This window comes from Culex quinquefasciatus, chromosome 3 (assembly GCF_015732765.1).
Source record: "Culex quinquefasciatus strain JHB chromosome 3, VPISU_Cqui_1.0_pri_paternal, whole genome shotgun sequence".
Lineage (NCBI taxonomy): Eukaryota > Metazoa > Arthropoda > Insecta > Diptera > Culicidae > Culex > Culex quinquefasciatus.
In genome coordinates, this window is record NC_051863.1 from 197,295,062 (window position 1) to 197,311,352 (window position 16,291).

The 16,291-nt window shown below is 36.3% G+C and overlaps 1 protein-coding gene across 1 annotated transcript in view; it reads left to right on the forward strand.

Moving 5' to 3' along the window:
- Nucleotides 1-16,291, forward strand: part of LOC6031136 (potassium channel subfamily T member 2) — a 260,134-nt gene that overhangs the window by 191,286 nt on the left and 52,557 nt on the right. The window contains 2 exon segments of the mRNA XM_038264861.1: nucleotides 10,324-10,403; nucleotides 11,538-11,637. Coding sequence (XP_038120789.1) covers nucleotides 10,324-10,403; nucleotides 11,538-11,637 — 180 coding nt within the window.

A 16,291-nucleotide genomic window follows, 5' to 3' on the forward strand; every position in this document is an offset into this window, starting at 1 on the left:
ATTCTACAACATTTCTCTTCTAGTGGAAGATTTTTTTTTGTATTTAAAAAAATAATTCATTTGATACTAAATTTAGAATAGATAAAAAACGGAAGCTTTTGACATTATTTTTCTCACCAAACTGCCCCCGCGCAAAGAAGGCTATCATCATAGAGCTTGCAAATCCCTCAAAAGTCATGGCCTGCTGTGGGTCCAAAAACCAAAATCTGCACCATGTTCCAAACTTTAAATTCACCGCACGCAAGGTTCAACCGAGCTGACAATGAATGTACCTGCGTGTTGTTCCCGAGGGGGAACGGCGCTGGCTGGTTTCCAACCAAAAGTTTTCAAATTAGCTTAGGACGACAACGGGATGTGGTTTGGAAATTCGACAGATTTACACTGTGAAAAGTTGCTAGGTTGAAATTATTTGAGAAATTAATTTATTTATTGTAATTTTGTAATTGTTTAATATATAACTTTTAATTGAAAAAAAAAAACAAAACAAATTTTGTAAATTTTTCATCAGTGTTCCCTAAACCCGTGAGAAAATCTGTACACCTTTTGTTATTTTTGGATTTGTTTGAAAAAAGCTGTGTGTGTGTGAGTGTTGTTACATACGGTGGAGCGCACTTTCCAAGAAAAATGCTACGCCAATTTGTCATCTTCGGTGAGTGTTTGAGTTTGGTGTCGCGAGAACGCCCTAAATTGAAATTGATAACTCAATTTGTGTCGAACCTGGTCGGATTTTCCAGCCCAACCGAGGTGTCATCCGTGGCAGACATATTGGTGCAGACACTGAATAAATTATCCCCTGTAATTAAATATAAATATGAGGGGCCGCACTCATACATACGTGGACCTTTTTGCCCTGTGTGTTTGAGCAGGGTGGATGTAATTTGGCTTGTGGTCGACCTTTTTGGAAGGGGGGTGCCACCCTAGAAAACTCTGAGAGGTGATATGAGGAACTGTTTGTGTTGGGTAATTTCGTTAAGTGTGTTTAATTATGATAACGTAAACGTGATGGACGCAACACACGAAATTAGCATACTGCTTTGTTTATGGAGGCCTTAAGGGAAGTGTGGCTTAATTAAAACTTCTCCTGAACACTACTTTATCGTTTCTGTAGAATGTAGAAAATTTAGATTGTTCTAGTTGTTCAAATGTGAAAGATTGTTTTTTCCATTGACAATTTTTATTTTGAAAAAAAAAACAATTTGCATTTATTAGTTCAAAAAAGAAAATGCATTATTTTGTTTATTGAACCTATTCTAAAATTTTCGAATTGATTTGCCAAAATCACAAATTCAATTATAAATCACCCATGACGTCAAGCCTGAAACGCATTATTGTCGCTAATGCAGTAAATTCTCCACGAAGGGTTTACGGCCCAGGTCATTAGTAATCTGGCGCTAGGTTAAATTTCGGTCCCAAATGGCACATCGCAGCAGGGCCTAGCCCTGACCTTGAATACTGTTGGCACTGTGGTATCCCGGAGGATTTTGGTCCTATCCCAACAGCAGTGCCTGCCAACAGCTTATCCTGTTCTGGGCGTGCCCAAACACACAAACACACACACTCGTATTCACCGTCGCGTTATCTATACTTTTAATTAAAAACTATAAATTACTGGACCCGGTTGGGTTTTGGTCGTAAAGCACCCGGCAAGCCTGGACGACGATCCGGACCGTTGGTGGTCATGTATGAATGCAAATATGGCACGGTGGGAAATTATTTCCGAAAGGATTTGAACGCACACCCAGACTGTGGCCGGATTTGGAATGTCTGGCGTTGAATAAAAGATTTCATTTGAATGGTTAAATCTGTTGGCTGCTGGCCAAACTGTGTGAGATTTAACGGCACTCTTGCTGACTGGAGGGACACTGTCTGACGATATGGTAATTCTGTCTGGAGAGACAATCTTCGGAGAACATATGAACGACAAAGGAGAAGTTTTTTTTTGCTTTCTGGCAGGATGAAAAGGTCTTTGATCTCGAAAATTAATTGAGAATCACTTGGAATTGCAAAACACACATGCCATTAGTTTCGTAGTTCTGGATATAAATTTATTCTGAGTCAAATTATTAACTGAATGTTAAACAAACGCCTAAACTACTCCAGAAAAAAATACTTAAAGATATTTTCAAACTAGTATCAACCATGCAGTAGATCTTTCTTCAGCATCTTCAACTGGTTGATTGAGTTGAAGCCGAGGGGCGTGACAAAGGCCTTAATATATTAATTTTTGGTATTTAATACATTAAGGAATTAAATTCCTCATGTCATTTGAGATTTGACAGCGCCTCACCTGCTTTGAAAACATTGGTTGGCTTCGTGTCTCTTTCGCGCTCGGCTGTCAAGTTTGTTTTGGTTTCGCGCTTGTAAAAAAATGAACTTGTTAATTATTGTAAGATCGAATATTTCGATAAACCGCTAAGTTCTAGACATTCTTGGTCGCGTTGGATAAAAAAGAAAGATGCGGAGAAGATTCTGGAGCAGGACGGTGTAAACGTGCCATAGGCGGAAAAGAGTTGAAGCCGGCAGAATTCGATTACAACGGCCAGTAGCAAATCAAAAAGCGGCAAAAGTGCGGTTTCATCGAATACGAAGATCCTGCGATGCGCCTTGCAGGATGCAGTTCAAGTCTAAAAACAACAATCAGACGCAAGATCAGACGTCGGACACTACCAATATTTCGTTGCAGCTGGTGGTGGCTTGTGACAGCGATGCCTTCAACAAGCCGGCACCGGAGGAAATGAAATCCTGTGCATTTACGCTCGGTCCGCCAAATGATTCATGTAGCTGGCCGCTTTAACGCTCGCAGGTTTAGGACCGGGGTCCAATGAAGAGCAAACCAGGGTTAGTTTCTTGGAGTGGCATTTAGTTAGGTGATGACTTTTTGGTAGATTTGATTGAAAATATACAAATAAAATAACTCAACTCTGTTGTTTCATTTATTTCAACAAAAATCGTATCAATTCTGGAACCGTGTTGAGTTGGTCATTTCTTGAAGTGTCTGGAACAGCAGCGCCGAGTTCCGACTGAGTATGGGGGGCAAATTGGAGGGCAGCCTACTCGCCAAGGAAAGGGTCAAAATGGGGGGGAGGGGGCTCGGGACCTTTGCCCCTCCCCCTCCTAGGTCGGCCCCTTGGTCTGGAACAAAAATGCCACATTGCCGATCGCTAAGGACTTTGGTGCATAAGCTGGATGTGAACAAATATACAACATTCTGTTCCCGGAAAGAGTCCTCATTACGTTCAACCGGCGATTGCTTTTCCGCCGGGTGATGGAGGTCGTCACGGGTCTAATGGAGGTCGAAGACTCGGCAGTGATGAGGGTGGCAACGGTAGGACCATTTTTGCCGAAATATGTGGCCGCGTAGGACCATTTTTGCCGAAATATGTGGCCCATGGGAAGAATTGGAGTCGAGGAGCAAACGCAGCATCCAGGTGTGTCTCAATGTGCAACATGATGGCCTTCTCCAATAATTCTTCCGCCTGGGCCAGCTTTGATATCGTCCAGCACGTCCTGTTTACCACCCTGGATGGCGCTGCGTACTTCTCCGGTTCGCCTGTGCTGCGCTTGCACTTTGTTGCTCGACCTGCTCTTCGAGGACGCAAATTTTGCACCAAAAACAACAACAAACACGCGCGGTGTCAAACTGTCAAATCAATGTAGTGTAAGGAGAGGTGGCGATGTTTTGATCGTAAACAATCGTTAATGTATTTAATTTCTGCCGTTAATTAATTAAATAATTTAATTTCTTACTATTGTCGCGCCCCTCGGTTGAAGCCATAACGGACAACGACACTAACAAAACCAACAAACGTACACTTAAATATACCCCGCTCATGCACACGCAAAACCATTTCGCAAACGATCCATTCGGTTTCGGCGTTTATGGCCAAACACTTGACTCTTGACGACGGACCTGCCGCAGTAAGTGAGTCTTTATTTTTCGATTTTTTTTTCTTTCTCGGACCGTTTTACGATGAAACAACAGCACACAAGAACCCTTTTCGGACCAAGTCTCGTTTACAATCGAGCAGATAGCAAAATAAAAAAAAAGCATATCGTCGAGAGGCCCCAGAAGTTATTGGATCGGTTATCGGTTTGACCTTTCCTGCTTAATGGTGACTGGCTTTATATGAGACTTCATTTTTCATGGATATTGATTGAAGTTTGATTGGTCGAGAAATTCACGTGTTGAAACAAGAGTTGAAACTTTAACGAGAAAGTCTACAAAAATTCAACGATTTTCTAAATGTCCCTCCCATTTTTGACCATAGGAAAAAGAAATTTATTTTAGCAATCAAAACATATTTTAGGACTAAAATGATTAAAATGACCAAAATGAACAAAACGACCAAAATGACCAAAATGACCAAATCCACCAAAATTACAAAACGATCAAAATTACCAAAATGACTCATAAAACAAAATGACCAAATCCACCAAAATGAACACAACGATCAAAATGACCAAATCGACCAAAATGACCTAATAGACCAAAATGAACAAATCGACCAAAATTACTAAAATAATTATCAACATGAATACAACGACCAAAATGACCAAATCGACCAAAATCAACAAAACGACCAAAATGACCAAATCCACCAAAATTACAAAACGATCAAAATAACCAAAATGACTCAAAAATCAAAATGACCAAATCCACCAAAATGAACACAACGATCAAAATGACCAAATCGACCAAAATGACCTAATAGACCAAAATGAACAAATCGACCAAAATTACTAAAATAATTATCAACATGAATACAACGACCAAAATGACCAAATCGACCAAAATCAACAAAACGACCAAAATGACCAAAATGACAAAAATGATCAAATCCACCAAAATCAACAAAACGATCAAAATGAACAAATCGACCAAAATTACTAAAATGGCCAAAATTACCAAAATTACAAAACGACCAAAATGATCAAATCGACCAAAATGACCAAAACGACAAAAATGACCAAAATGACAAAAATGACCAAAATGACCATAATGACCAAAATGACAAAAATGACCAAAATGACAAAAATGACCAAAATGACCAAAATGACCAAAATGACCAAAATGACCAAAATGACCAAAATGACCAAAATGACCAAAATGACCAAAATGACCAAAATGACCAAAAAGACCAAAAAGACCAAAATGACCAAAATGACCAAAATGACCAAAATGACCAAAATGACCAAAATGACCAAAATGACCAAAATGACCAAAATGACCAAAATAATCAAAATGACCAAAATTACCAAAATTACCAAAATTACCTAAATGACCTAAATGACCAAAATACCAAAATGACCAAAATGGCCAAAATGATCAAAATGATCAAAATGATCAAAATTATCAAAATGATCAAAATGATCAAAATGATCAAAAAGACCTAAATGACCTAAATGACCTAAATGACCTAAATGACCTAAATGACCAAAATTACCAAAATGACCAAAATGACCAAATCCATCAAAATCAACAAAACAACCAAAATGAACAAAACGACCAAAATTAAAAAATCGACCAAAATCAACAAAACGACCAAAATGAACAAAACGACCAAAATTAACAAATCGACCAAAATCAACAAAACGACCAAAATGAACAAAACGACCAAAATTAACAAATCGACCAAAATTACTAAAATGGCTAAAATTACCAAAATTACCAAATCCACCAAAATGATCAAATCGACCAAAATGACCAAAACGACAAAAATGACAAAAATGACAAAAATGACAAAAATGACAAAAATGACAAAAATGACAAAAATGACAAAAATGACAAAAATGACAAAAATGACAAAAATGACAAAAATGACAAAAATGACAAAAATGACAAAAATGACAAAAGGGGAGAGAATCCGGTTGTCAAACGCGCAGGTCACGTTGTTTTGGGTGTCGTAAAAAGGGTCGTGTTTTCTAGTGAAAACAAGTGAATTTCGGGTCGAAAACTGTATTAATCGTTCGGTCGTCGTGTGTTCTATCCGGAGAATATGAAGTTTTCCCTGGATCTTGTAGTTTTGGGACTATTTTGATTGTTTTTACGAAAACACATTGTTTTGTTTTGGTGTGATTGAAGCAGAACACAGGAAGAGCGGGAAATGGGACAGTTTTTATGCGAGTGAGAGTGAGAGATTTACGAAACAGAAGCGAAAAAGAAAGATGGGAGGCTTCCTTGGTAGAGTGTTAGTGGTGTTGGTACCGTGTGAGGTGGTGAACGATGGGGAGATGATTTAAAAGAAGCTGGTACAAATAAAACAGTGTGTGTGTCAACAGTACGGAAGAATTCTGCCAGCGTGCTTCACGATTCCGGTCAATGATAAGCAGGCTGTCACTTTTCCTGTAGCGGACGGCTACAGAGTAAACAAGCCGACATGCGATAGTGTTGGTGTCCAAGAATGACAGGCGGCCAAAACGCTCATCTTGACTCGGCGGCTTGTTTGTTGGCGGCTCAGCTGTTTGCGGAGAGAGAACGGATGATTTCTCTTGTCTGTCACGAGTGCCTCGTTGGTAGAGAGCTGTCAAGATGGGTTGCAAGAAGCACAGAGCAACCTTAAGATGGTGTGCTCAGGTAAGGTCTTTCTTTTTTTACAGGTTGTGTATGTGAGACACAAAATGCGCTTATTAAGGTGAGTCGTTCTACTTTATTTTGTTCTTTTTTTGGGTTTTAATCATCCGTTTTAAAAATCTGAGAAAAATAAATTTCAAAACTTTCTAAAGATTTTAGCATAAGTAAATCCCTATCTTGAACTTGAGTTACCATAATAGAAGTTTTTTCGGGCTTTTTGAAATTCATCCTAGTCTTTGATTTTTTTATTCAAGGGATAGTTTTGGGATAGTTTGAATTTAATTCATAAATCCATTGTATTTTCTGAATAATACTTCTTCCATTTCATCGACAGAGAGCGAGTTGTGGCGCTATAACCGCGGCAAATAGTGTCCAGGGCATTTGTGGAAATACGATGTCCCATCCTCGAGGGTCCCGGAGCACCAAAACTTCTTAGCATGGTGGCTCCCAACGATTAATTGCCTAAACAAACAGGAACGTGAGCGGGGATCCCCGTTTCTTCCTCCCTGCAGATTCAGAACTGTATTGTTGTTTGAGCATTCGTGTTCAAACTCAATCCATTTCAACGAATCATCTTCGCGGTAAACTTTACGCAGTTGGCCTGGCCGCTTTAACGTTTGTGATGTTTCGAAGCAATTTATTGCATTGGGGCACTGCAATTGTTAATAATGACAAGAGGATGCTAGGCGTTAATCAACCTAAGGCATTTTCCAGGATGCCCTCGAAAGACTGGCTGCGCTAGGGTTAGATTAGATTAGATTAGATTAGATTAGAAAAATGACAAAAATGACAAAAATGACAAAAATGACCAAAACGACCAAAATTACCAAAATTACCAAAATGACCAAAATGGCCAAAATGACCAAAATGACCAAAATGACCAAAATGACCAAAATGACCAAAATGACCAAAATGACCAAAATGACCAAAATGACCAAAATGACCAAAATGACCAAAATCAACAAAACGACCAAAATGACCAAAATGACCAAAATGACCAAAATGACCAAAATGACCAAAATGACCAAAATGACCAAAATGACCAAAATAATCAAAATGACCAAAATTACCAAAATTACCAAAATTACCTAAATGACCTAAATGACCAAAATACCAAAATGACCAAAATGGCCAAAATGATCAAAATGATCAAAATGATCAAAATGATCAAAATGATCAAAATGATCAAAATGACCTAAATGACCTAAATGACCTAAATGACCTAAATGACCAAAATTACCAAAATGACCAAAATGACCAAATCCATCAAAATCAACAAAACAACCAAAATGAACAAAACGACCAAAATTAAAAAATCGACCAAAATCAACAAAACGACCAAAATGAACAAAACGACCAAAATTAACAAATCGACCAAAATCAACAAAACGACCAAAATGAACAAAACGACCAAAATTAACAAATCGACCAAAATTACTAAAATGGCCAAAATTACCAAAATTACCAAATCCACCAAAATGATCAAATCGACCAAAATGACCAAAACGACAAAAATGACAAAAATGACAAAAATGACAAAAATGACAAAAATGACAAAAATGACAAAAATGACAAAAATGACAAAAATGACAAAAATGACAAAAATGACAAAAATGACAAAAATGACAAAAATGACCAAAACGACCAAAATTACCAAAATGACCAAAATGGCCAAAATGACCAAAATGACCAAAATGACCAAAATGACCAAAATGACCAAAATGACCAAAATGACCAAAATGACCAAAATGACCAAAATGACCAAAATGACAAAAATGACAAAAATGACCCAAAAAAACATAATGACCAAATCCACCAAAATGAACACAACGACCAAAATGACCAAATCGACCAAAACGACCAAAATGACCATATAGACCAAAATGACCAAATCGACCAAAATTACGAAAATGACCAAAATTACAAAAATTACTAAACGACCAAAATGATCCGATCGACCAAAATGACCAAATTGACCAAACTGACCAAAACAACCAATTCGGCCTAATCGACCAAATTGGCCAAATCGACCAAAATGGTCAAAACGACCAAAATGACCAAAACTACCAAAATGAACAAATCGACCAAAATGAACAAAATTACCAAAATGAACAAAACGACCAAACTGACAAACAGGAACGACAGTAACGACCTAAATGACCATATCCATTTTTTAAGAGGATAAGGGAAAATCTCCACGATATCCCCAAGTAAGTTTCGCTTGGAGATGGACGGTTTTTGGGAAGGTAAAAGGTCTAGGATACGCTCTAAGCTAGCGTTGCGATCATTGGCATAGCGTGTTTAAGGTTTACAGTTTTATTCTCTAGGCAAGGTTTCGGATGTTGCTGTCGGGTCAATTCCCGTTTAATTATTAGAGAAACACCAAAAATCAACCACACGGCTTCGTTCCTTCCAAAAAATATAAGCGAGATACCTTTTCAAAAGGTCCTATGTACGTAGGAAATCCATGGTCATTGATTGTTTTGAAAAAGTAATCTAGATATATTATCAAATCTTATCACAAACAAGCCATTTTGACTTAGCTTGGCTTATTTTTGATAAATTTTGTAAAGATTGTTTAAAACAGAATGTAATGGAAATACACATTAGGAGAAAGGAAGGACTGAAAATGGTTTTAACTTTCGCTTTTATTACTAAACCCAAAATTCAGAATCGAGATAATCGTTCTCTCAAAATTTATTGAGGGCTCAGTGCCAAAATCGATAGAATAATGGTACCAACTCACACCATCATAACAAATGAGTTCATTCGTTAGTTGAATCAATAAATCTCCAACAAGTGTCATACATCGACTTCTGACTTCTCCATGGTCACCAAGCTGTGGTGGCCGAGGCAGCTAAGTCATTGGATTGGTTTGTCAAAGGTCTCTGGTTCGATTCCCGTTGTCGACACTTTTGGTTTTTTGTTTGACGGATGAACTTTTTTTGCAAATGAACCTCGAGAGAATAGTTCTATCGCCCATCTCGAGCTGTGTTCTCTGCGTCCGTGAATGGTACCACTATTCTCTCGACTCGAGACCATCATTCTCTCGGACTAGCGCTGCCAGTTTTGGGTGTATGGATTATATTACTCAATTTTCAGGGAATGGTGGAAGGCGTCACTTGACTGAGACCACTGTAATAACTAAACAAACATTTCGATTTTCTACAGGTAGGGCTATAAGAAAAGACAAACTTCACTCCTTATAGGACGAAAAATATCTCATAGCACGACATAACAAAACTTCCAGCATTACAAAAACGAGGATTTTTCTCTTTCTTCCCTTAATTAGCAAACTAATTAATTCAGATGACTTGCTAGCCCCCCAGTTCTCCCCTGCACGAGTTCAAGAACAGCAGAAAAACTCTCTGTCAGCAACCGAAGTTCGGCATTCCAACAACAACAAAAAAACACATAAAAAGAGAGAAAAAATGCATCCCCGCATTACCATAATTTACGAATGAATCAAGCCACTCTGTGCAGCGCAACAACAAAGGAGAATATTTTTCATTCTCTTTTCATTTTTCGCCATTGGGAAGCAAAAGAAATGGGAGAAAAAATCACTTCCTATCTCACTTAACCCACATTTCAGCTGTGCAGCTGCACGCAAATTGCTCGACCTGCAGGAAACGAAATAAATGCGCCAGGATTTCCCTCCGTGCCAAATCCTTTAGCGCCGTAGAAAAGAAAAACCCTCAGGAATTTGATACTAATTCTGGTCTTTTTTTTTTCTCTCTTTTTTCTCGTTTCAGAGTACGGGTAGAATATTATGTAAATGAAAATACATTCAAAGAAAGACTGCAACTATATTTTATAAAGAATCAAAGATCAAGTAAGTGGAACTCTTTCATCTTGAATTTCAATTTTCTTGAGACAAAGTTGAGAGATTTCTTCTGGCTGAAGAGCCAACCAATCATTCAAAGCCATTACCCTGGAAATAGTAAACACGTTTGAACTGACATGTTAACTATTTATAGTCTCACTTGTTCCTTGACCTACTCTCTCTGCCCACAGCCAATGTCTGGAAGTCAGTCCATCAAAAATGCAATTCAGAAAATAACATCGCGCGCTCGAACGAAAATAAGTAAATAAAAAACAACAAGGTGGTACAACCTCGCAGGTCCTCCTGAATAAATTGTGAGCCTGGACAAGGGGAAATTGTGTCGCGTGATATCCGCCAGTTTGGAGGTTAACATGCACACACGGTTTATGTCGACGCGGAGCATGTGTTGGGCTCAATTTATGCTGGACGTGTATCGTGTGTGTTTGTGGAACAGGTTGTTCCGGGGAAATCAAGTGAACATATCGAAAATTAAACAAATATGACTAACTTTTCAATGAATTTATTTCATTTTATTTGTATTTTTCTCTCAATGTTATGTGATGATCCCGCTAAAAAAAAAACAAACACTGCAGTACTTTTCACCATTTAGTTGTTATTTTTACTTTTTCATTTTTTTTCTGCAATTTCCATAAAATAAATAATTACACAACTCGACATTTTTGAAGTTGATGTCAGTAAAAACCTCAGTTTTGTCAAGGTCTGGTAGATTCGGGCTCCCTGAACACGGAATCCAGTAAAATTTAATTCTAATAATTGGAGCGTGTTCAGAGAGCCCAAATCTATCATACCTTGACGAAACTGAGGCGTATACTGACATCAACTGTCAACCAATAGTTACCATAAAATAAATAATCCAAAATTGTACTATTTCTTTAACTGTCATGATCTTCTGGATACATCAAATAGCCCCCAATTTTCCCCAATTGAAGTGGAATTCTATTACAAGTTTCTACTTATGTTCATTTCCGTTATGTACAAAATACCTTTGCCACAGTCGTGGCCATCCTCAACAGATTCAGGAATATTATTGGCAAGGAAAAAAGCTCTCAACTTTGCCTGAAATCTTTGCCATGTTCCTTTCGAAATTATTCATAACCCTTTTTGAAACACCTTTCTTTCCAGGTTTAAGGATACGTATTGCTAATTTACTATTTAAGTTACTAACTTGCATTTTGTACATATTTCGAGTAGTGTCGGACCTAGATCCAACGTTTGCAACTTGGTAAGTAGCACTTAAAAATTACTCAACTCCCCCAAAAAATCAACATCAACAAATCGATTGCCAACCCAAAAATAGAGCAATTGTTTCAACCTCAAGCAAAACCAACTCACCCACAAACTCGTAAACAATGGATTCTTTCAGAGCTCAATTTTGGCCAAAAACTCACAAGTCAGGTCGAAACAGGACTCACCAACATATTCAAATCAAGCCTGACATCAACCGTAACAATTGCGGTGTATCCTTTTCCATACGTTTTAGGATGCAGCTTTGCGATACAAACGTACTAAAGTGCTTCTGGATGTGCTTCCTTTTAGCTATCTCCTCACTCTCTCTTGGTTTTTAGATTCGGATGAACAATTTGTTCATTGAAAGCCACAGCAAGGCAAACCACAAAACACTTTTGCCGTAACGTTTTTCGGGAAACCAAACTGAATTTGGTTGCTCGCTCGAGAAAGGCGGGCGGAAAAGTGGAAACAAATAGAGTGCAAAGTGGTCCCAGTTAAGGGGAAATTGGATGGATGGAGTCTTTTGGGTGTTGTGGAGCGTTATTTTGTTTTGGGAGGGAGATCTTCCGGTGTGTCATTTTAAGGGTGAGGTTTGCTTTGAAAGGGTGTGATTTATTTATCATTTGCACAATTTCAATGCTTAATGCACAATTTAATTCCGTGTTCATGACGAAGGCCAACTTAATAAAAAATAAAAGGTCTGACCCATAGTTTGATTTTTCGGTTAAAGTTAAAAATAAGTTTATGTTTTTTCGTTAAAAAAGGCATCAGTTTTTGATTTTTGTATTTACAAAAAAAAATGAAAAATCAGGCTTCGTCATACACACGGGAAAAAGTTTGAGTGCCTTTACTCCAAATTTCAGCCAATTTGGTCCATCAAATCTTGGGATATCGTGGTACCCGTAAATCCGTAAATAATAAACTTTCAGGAGTGATTCCAAATCATCATTTTAATATACAATTATGAGATTTTCTACACGTATGCAGAAAATTAACTTGAATTAACCAATGAATTGATCGTCGATAACCATGACGATGCAATATCGGGACAATGGATTATTATTAGGGTTAGCGATTTTTTTTACAATTTTGAGGACAGCATAAAATTCGGGAAATTCCACAATTTTCGCAAAATCTCGTGAAATTCAAGGATTTTTTTATATCAATGTATAAAAAACATTCGATTAGTTTCAATTGAAAAGGTGCCAATGAGTATGCTAAAAATATAAATTTTAATTAAAATAAAATTTTGTTTTGACACGTTCAAGCTTTTCACAAATTTGAAGATTTGGAACTTCAGATAAGAAATAATCTTAGCAAATCAGATTTTTTTTAAAGCGTTTAATAATAAACTATACAAAGAATTAATGGCTTTTTTTTGCCCAAAATAGAAAAAAAAATATTTAAATGTTATTTCGGATTTTTCTCATTATCAGGGAAAAACATAATTTTTCTGATTACCTTAAAAAGTTAAGTGAAAATAGAAGTGCAATCAACTGAAAAAAAATACATGTCCCTCCATTTATTGTCACTTTTGGCATGATTTTTAATATTAGTGAAATTTTCATGTACAGTTCAGCGAAGAGTTTTTTGTCATACTTTTCGTGAAAGCTCATTTTTTTAAACTAATAGTGAAAGTAATTCATGTTCAAGATAAATTCCTTCCTTACTCCTAACATTCTGACTAGCAAATTATTTTTAAAATAAAATTTTAGAAGAATTGAAGTATCAAACTCGATTTAGTCCAGATTGAAATTCTTGGGCTTAAAAAATTATTTATTTTAGTCTTAAAAATCAGCCCTTCCGGATCAATTAATTTTGTCCAAGTCTCGTGAAATTTCCATGAAATTCAATGATTTGATATGATGGTCCCCGAGAAAACTGGAACACTTTTGATCATAATTTCTATTTTGCAAGACCATTTCTCATCATTTTGGTGGCACACACAACCACACGCAAGATGAGAGCTTAACTACTTACCGAAAGTCGCCATCAGTATCTTTTCACTTGCGCTAACGTTTTCAAAGCGCTTAAGATATAAAATTGCTCCCAACTACCGGCAACATGATCTTTTGAACATTCTTCAGTCACTCACTTTAAAAATAATCCCGAAACATGCAAATAATTAGCAAGCGCCATCGAAAAAACAAACGCGCCAAGTCTTTTGACGTTTGAAGTTAGACGACTCATTCCAATCGAAGGCTGAAGAAAACTGAGCGAGAAGCGAAGGCAAATAAAGAACAAAGGGCACCACCAGCAGCGCCTGTTGGAGTGAGCCAATGATGCCAGTTTTCGCATAAAATTTCATCAATTTTGGCAGCACTAAGCAGACCCAAAAGAGCGCTGGAAGCAAAAAAGAACTAAGCTGAAAATAGGAAAATGGGCGTGGCCTAATGCATTCCGACTTATTAGAATGCATTTGGGAAATATTTTTTTTGAATGCTTGTAAAAGGAATAGCAAAACTTTTAATAAACGTGAAATTAAACAGAAATGTTCACAAAAAGTTGCACTACACGTTGGTGTACTTGGTTTTAGTAAATTTATAGGAACACTCCAGATTATCCAGCATCATTCATCCATCGACCGCTTATTAGGCTTAAAATGGGTATATTTCCCTAACTTCAACAATGTGACAGAAATTATTTATTTTATTATCTCAAAATTAAGTCGTTCAAATATGAAATTCACGCAAATAGTAGTTAATAAAGAAAATCCAAAAATCAAAAAAACATCTTTTTCATTAAGGCGTTCAATTTTCCCGAATTTTGATTTTTTTTTCAAATCCCGGGTACTCTTTTTGAAATGATAAAGTAACTATTTTCAAAACATTTGATTTATTTTTAAGCTTGAACAACCTGAAATCTTAAAATTATTTGATAACAATTTACTGATGAAAATCTAGGTTACAATATGAACATAGACAGCAGTTGAAGAATAGCGTTAAGCATTTAAAATTTTATTTCTTTATGTACTGTGTTGTGCTATGGGTTTTGAAAGACATAAAATTTGTTAGCCAATGTGATTCAGATTAAAACAAAAGTTTGCTATAAACCAATTTATTTTGTTCATTAATAAATATTTGTTTTCACGCCTTTTCAAATGTCTGAACAAATATAAAATATAAAGAAACGAAAACAACGAAAGTTATATCGAGTCATTGTTAAATTTAATGAAAGCTTAGAATTTTATTTTTTGTGCAAAAGATATTTTTCGAATTATCTTTTGATCTTATAGTAAATACATCAAATTAAATTGAATTTTATATAAATTTTAGGTCACTACTACATACTGGAGCTATTCCGGATTACAGTTTGTATAGGCATTGATAATGGATATATTTATTTTGTTGTTCTGATTCAGTTTTATCCGAAACAATAAAAATATTATTACATCGTTCATAAAATATGGCTTCAACAGCTGTCCCAATCCGTTAAATTATACGATTCCAAAAAGATGATTGTTCCTAAGAAAAGTTTCTATTTAGAATAAAAAAAATTATTCGTGAATATAATATCTAATATTGAATAAAGATATTCAGAAAATATTTTTAAAGTTGGGCACTGTACACTAAAATAAAATAAAACAGTTTTTGCAACCCAATCTTTGTTTCCAGACCAAAAAATCATATACATTTTTTTAAATCTAAATTAATTCTTAGGGTCTGGTATTCCCGGCAATTTCGGTTTTAATTTTCAATCAAAATTGGAAATTTCTCTTCTTCAGAGCGAGTCCACGAACAGGGCATACCCTTTTGTATGGGACGTCGTTTGGACCTCACCAATCTGCCTGAAATTTTCAAGGGCTGTTTGTACATATAAAACTAGCATCTGGCCAAAATATGAGCACTCTAGGTCAACGGGAAGTGGGGCAAATCGGGACACAAAGTTTGAAGGTTCAAAAACGTCAAAAATCGTAAAAAGGCTGTAACTTGGGCAGATTCAATTTCCATTTAGATCCCATTTCCTGGTGATAATTTTATCATATTTGTGTTCCTGAGACAATTTCACAATAGAAACATGCATAAAAATGTTTATTTTCATCCATTTTAACCCTTTAAAATATGAAAGTTAAAAAAAATCTTCGATTCACATTTGTTGAAATTCAAGTTCGTTTCCAAGGATACTAGATGACACCAGAAAAAAAGCAGCATCTCATTTTTTTTAACTTTCATTTTTTAAAGGGTTAAAATAGATGAAAATAAACATTTTTATGCATGTTTCTATTGTGAAATTGTCTCAGGAATACGAATATGATAAAATTATTACCAGGAAATGGGATCTAAGGAGACCCCCGAGCAAAAATTTACAACCAAAAAATTCACTAAAAGTAAAAGTGTCTATTTAATATGTTAAACTGCCTTACCCAAAGCGTTCTCAGTCTCAGATGGTAGTCCAAGATGTCCCCTACAAGCTGCAGGTCGAACCGAGTTGATATCTGGATGGAACACTTTTTTATTTGAGTTTGAAAATTGTGCTATTTTTTCACTAAAATGCCAATAACTCCCTTTAGATTTAACCAATTGGAATGCTTCTCCCTGCATTTTGTTGCATTTTTTAAGCCCTTTCAGATGCATTTTGAATTTTGAAAATAAATTGAATTTTGTCCAAGTTACAGCCTTTTTACGATTTTTGACGTTTTTGAACCTTCA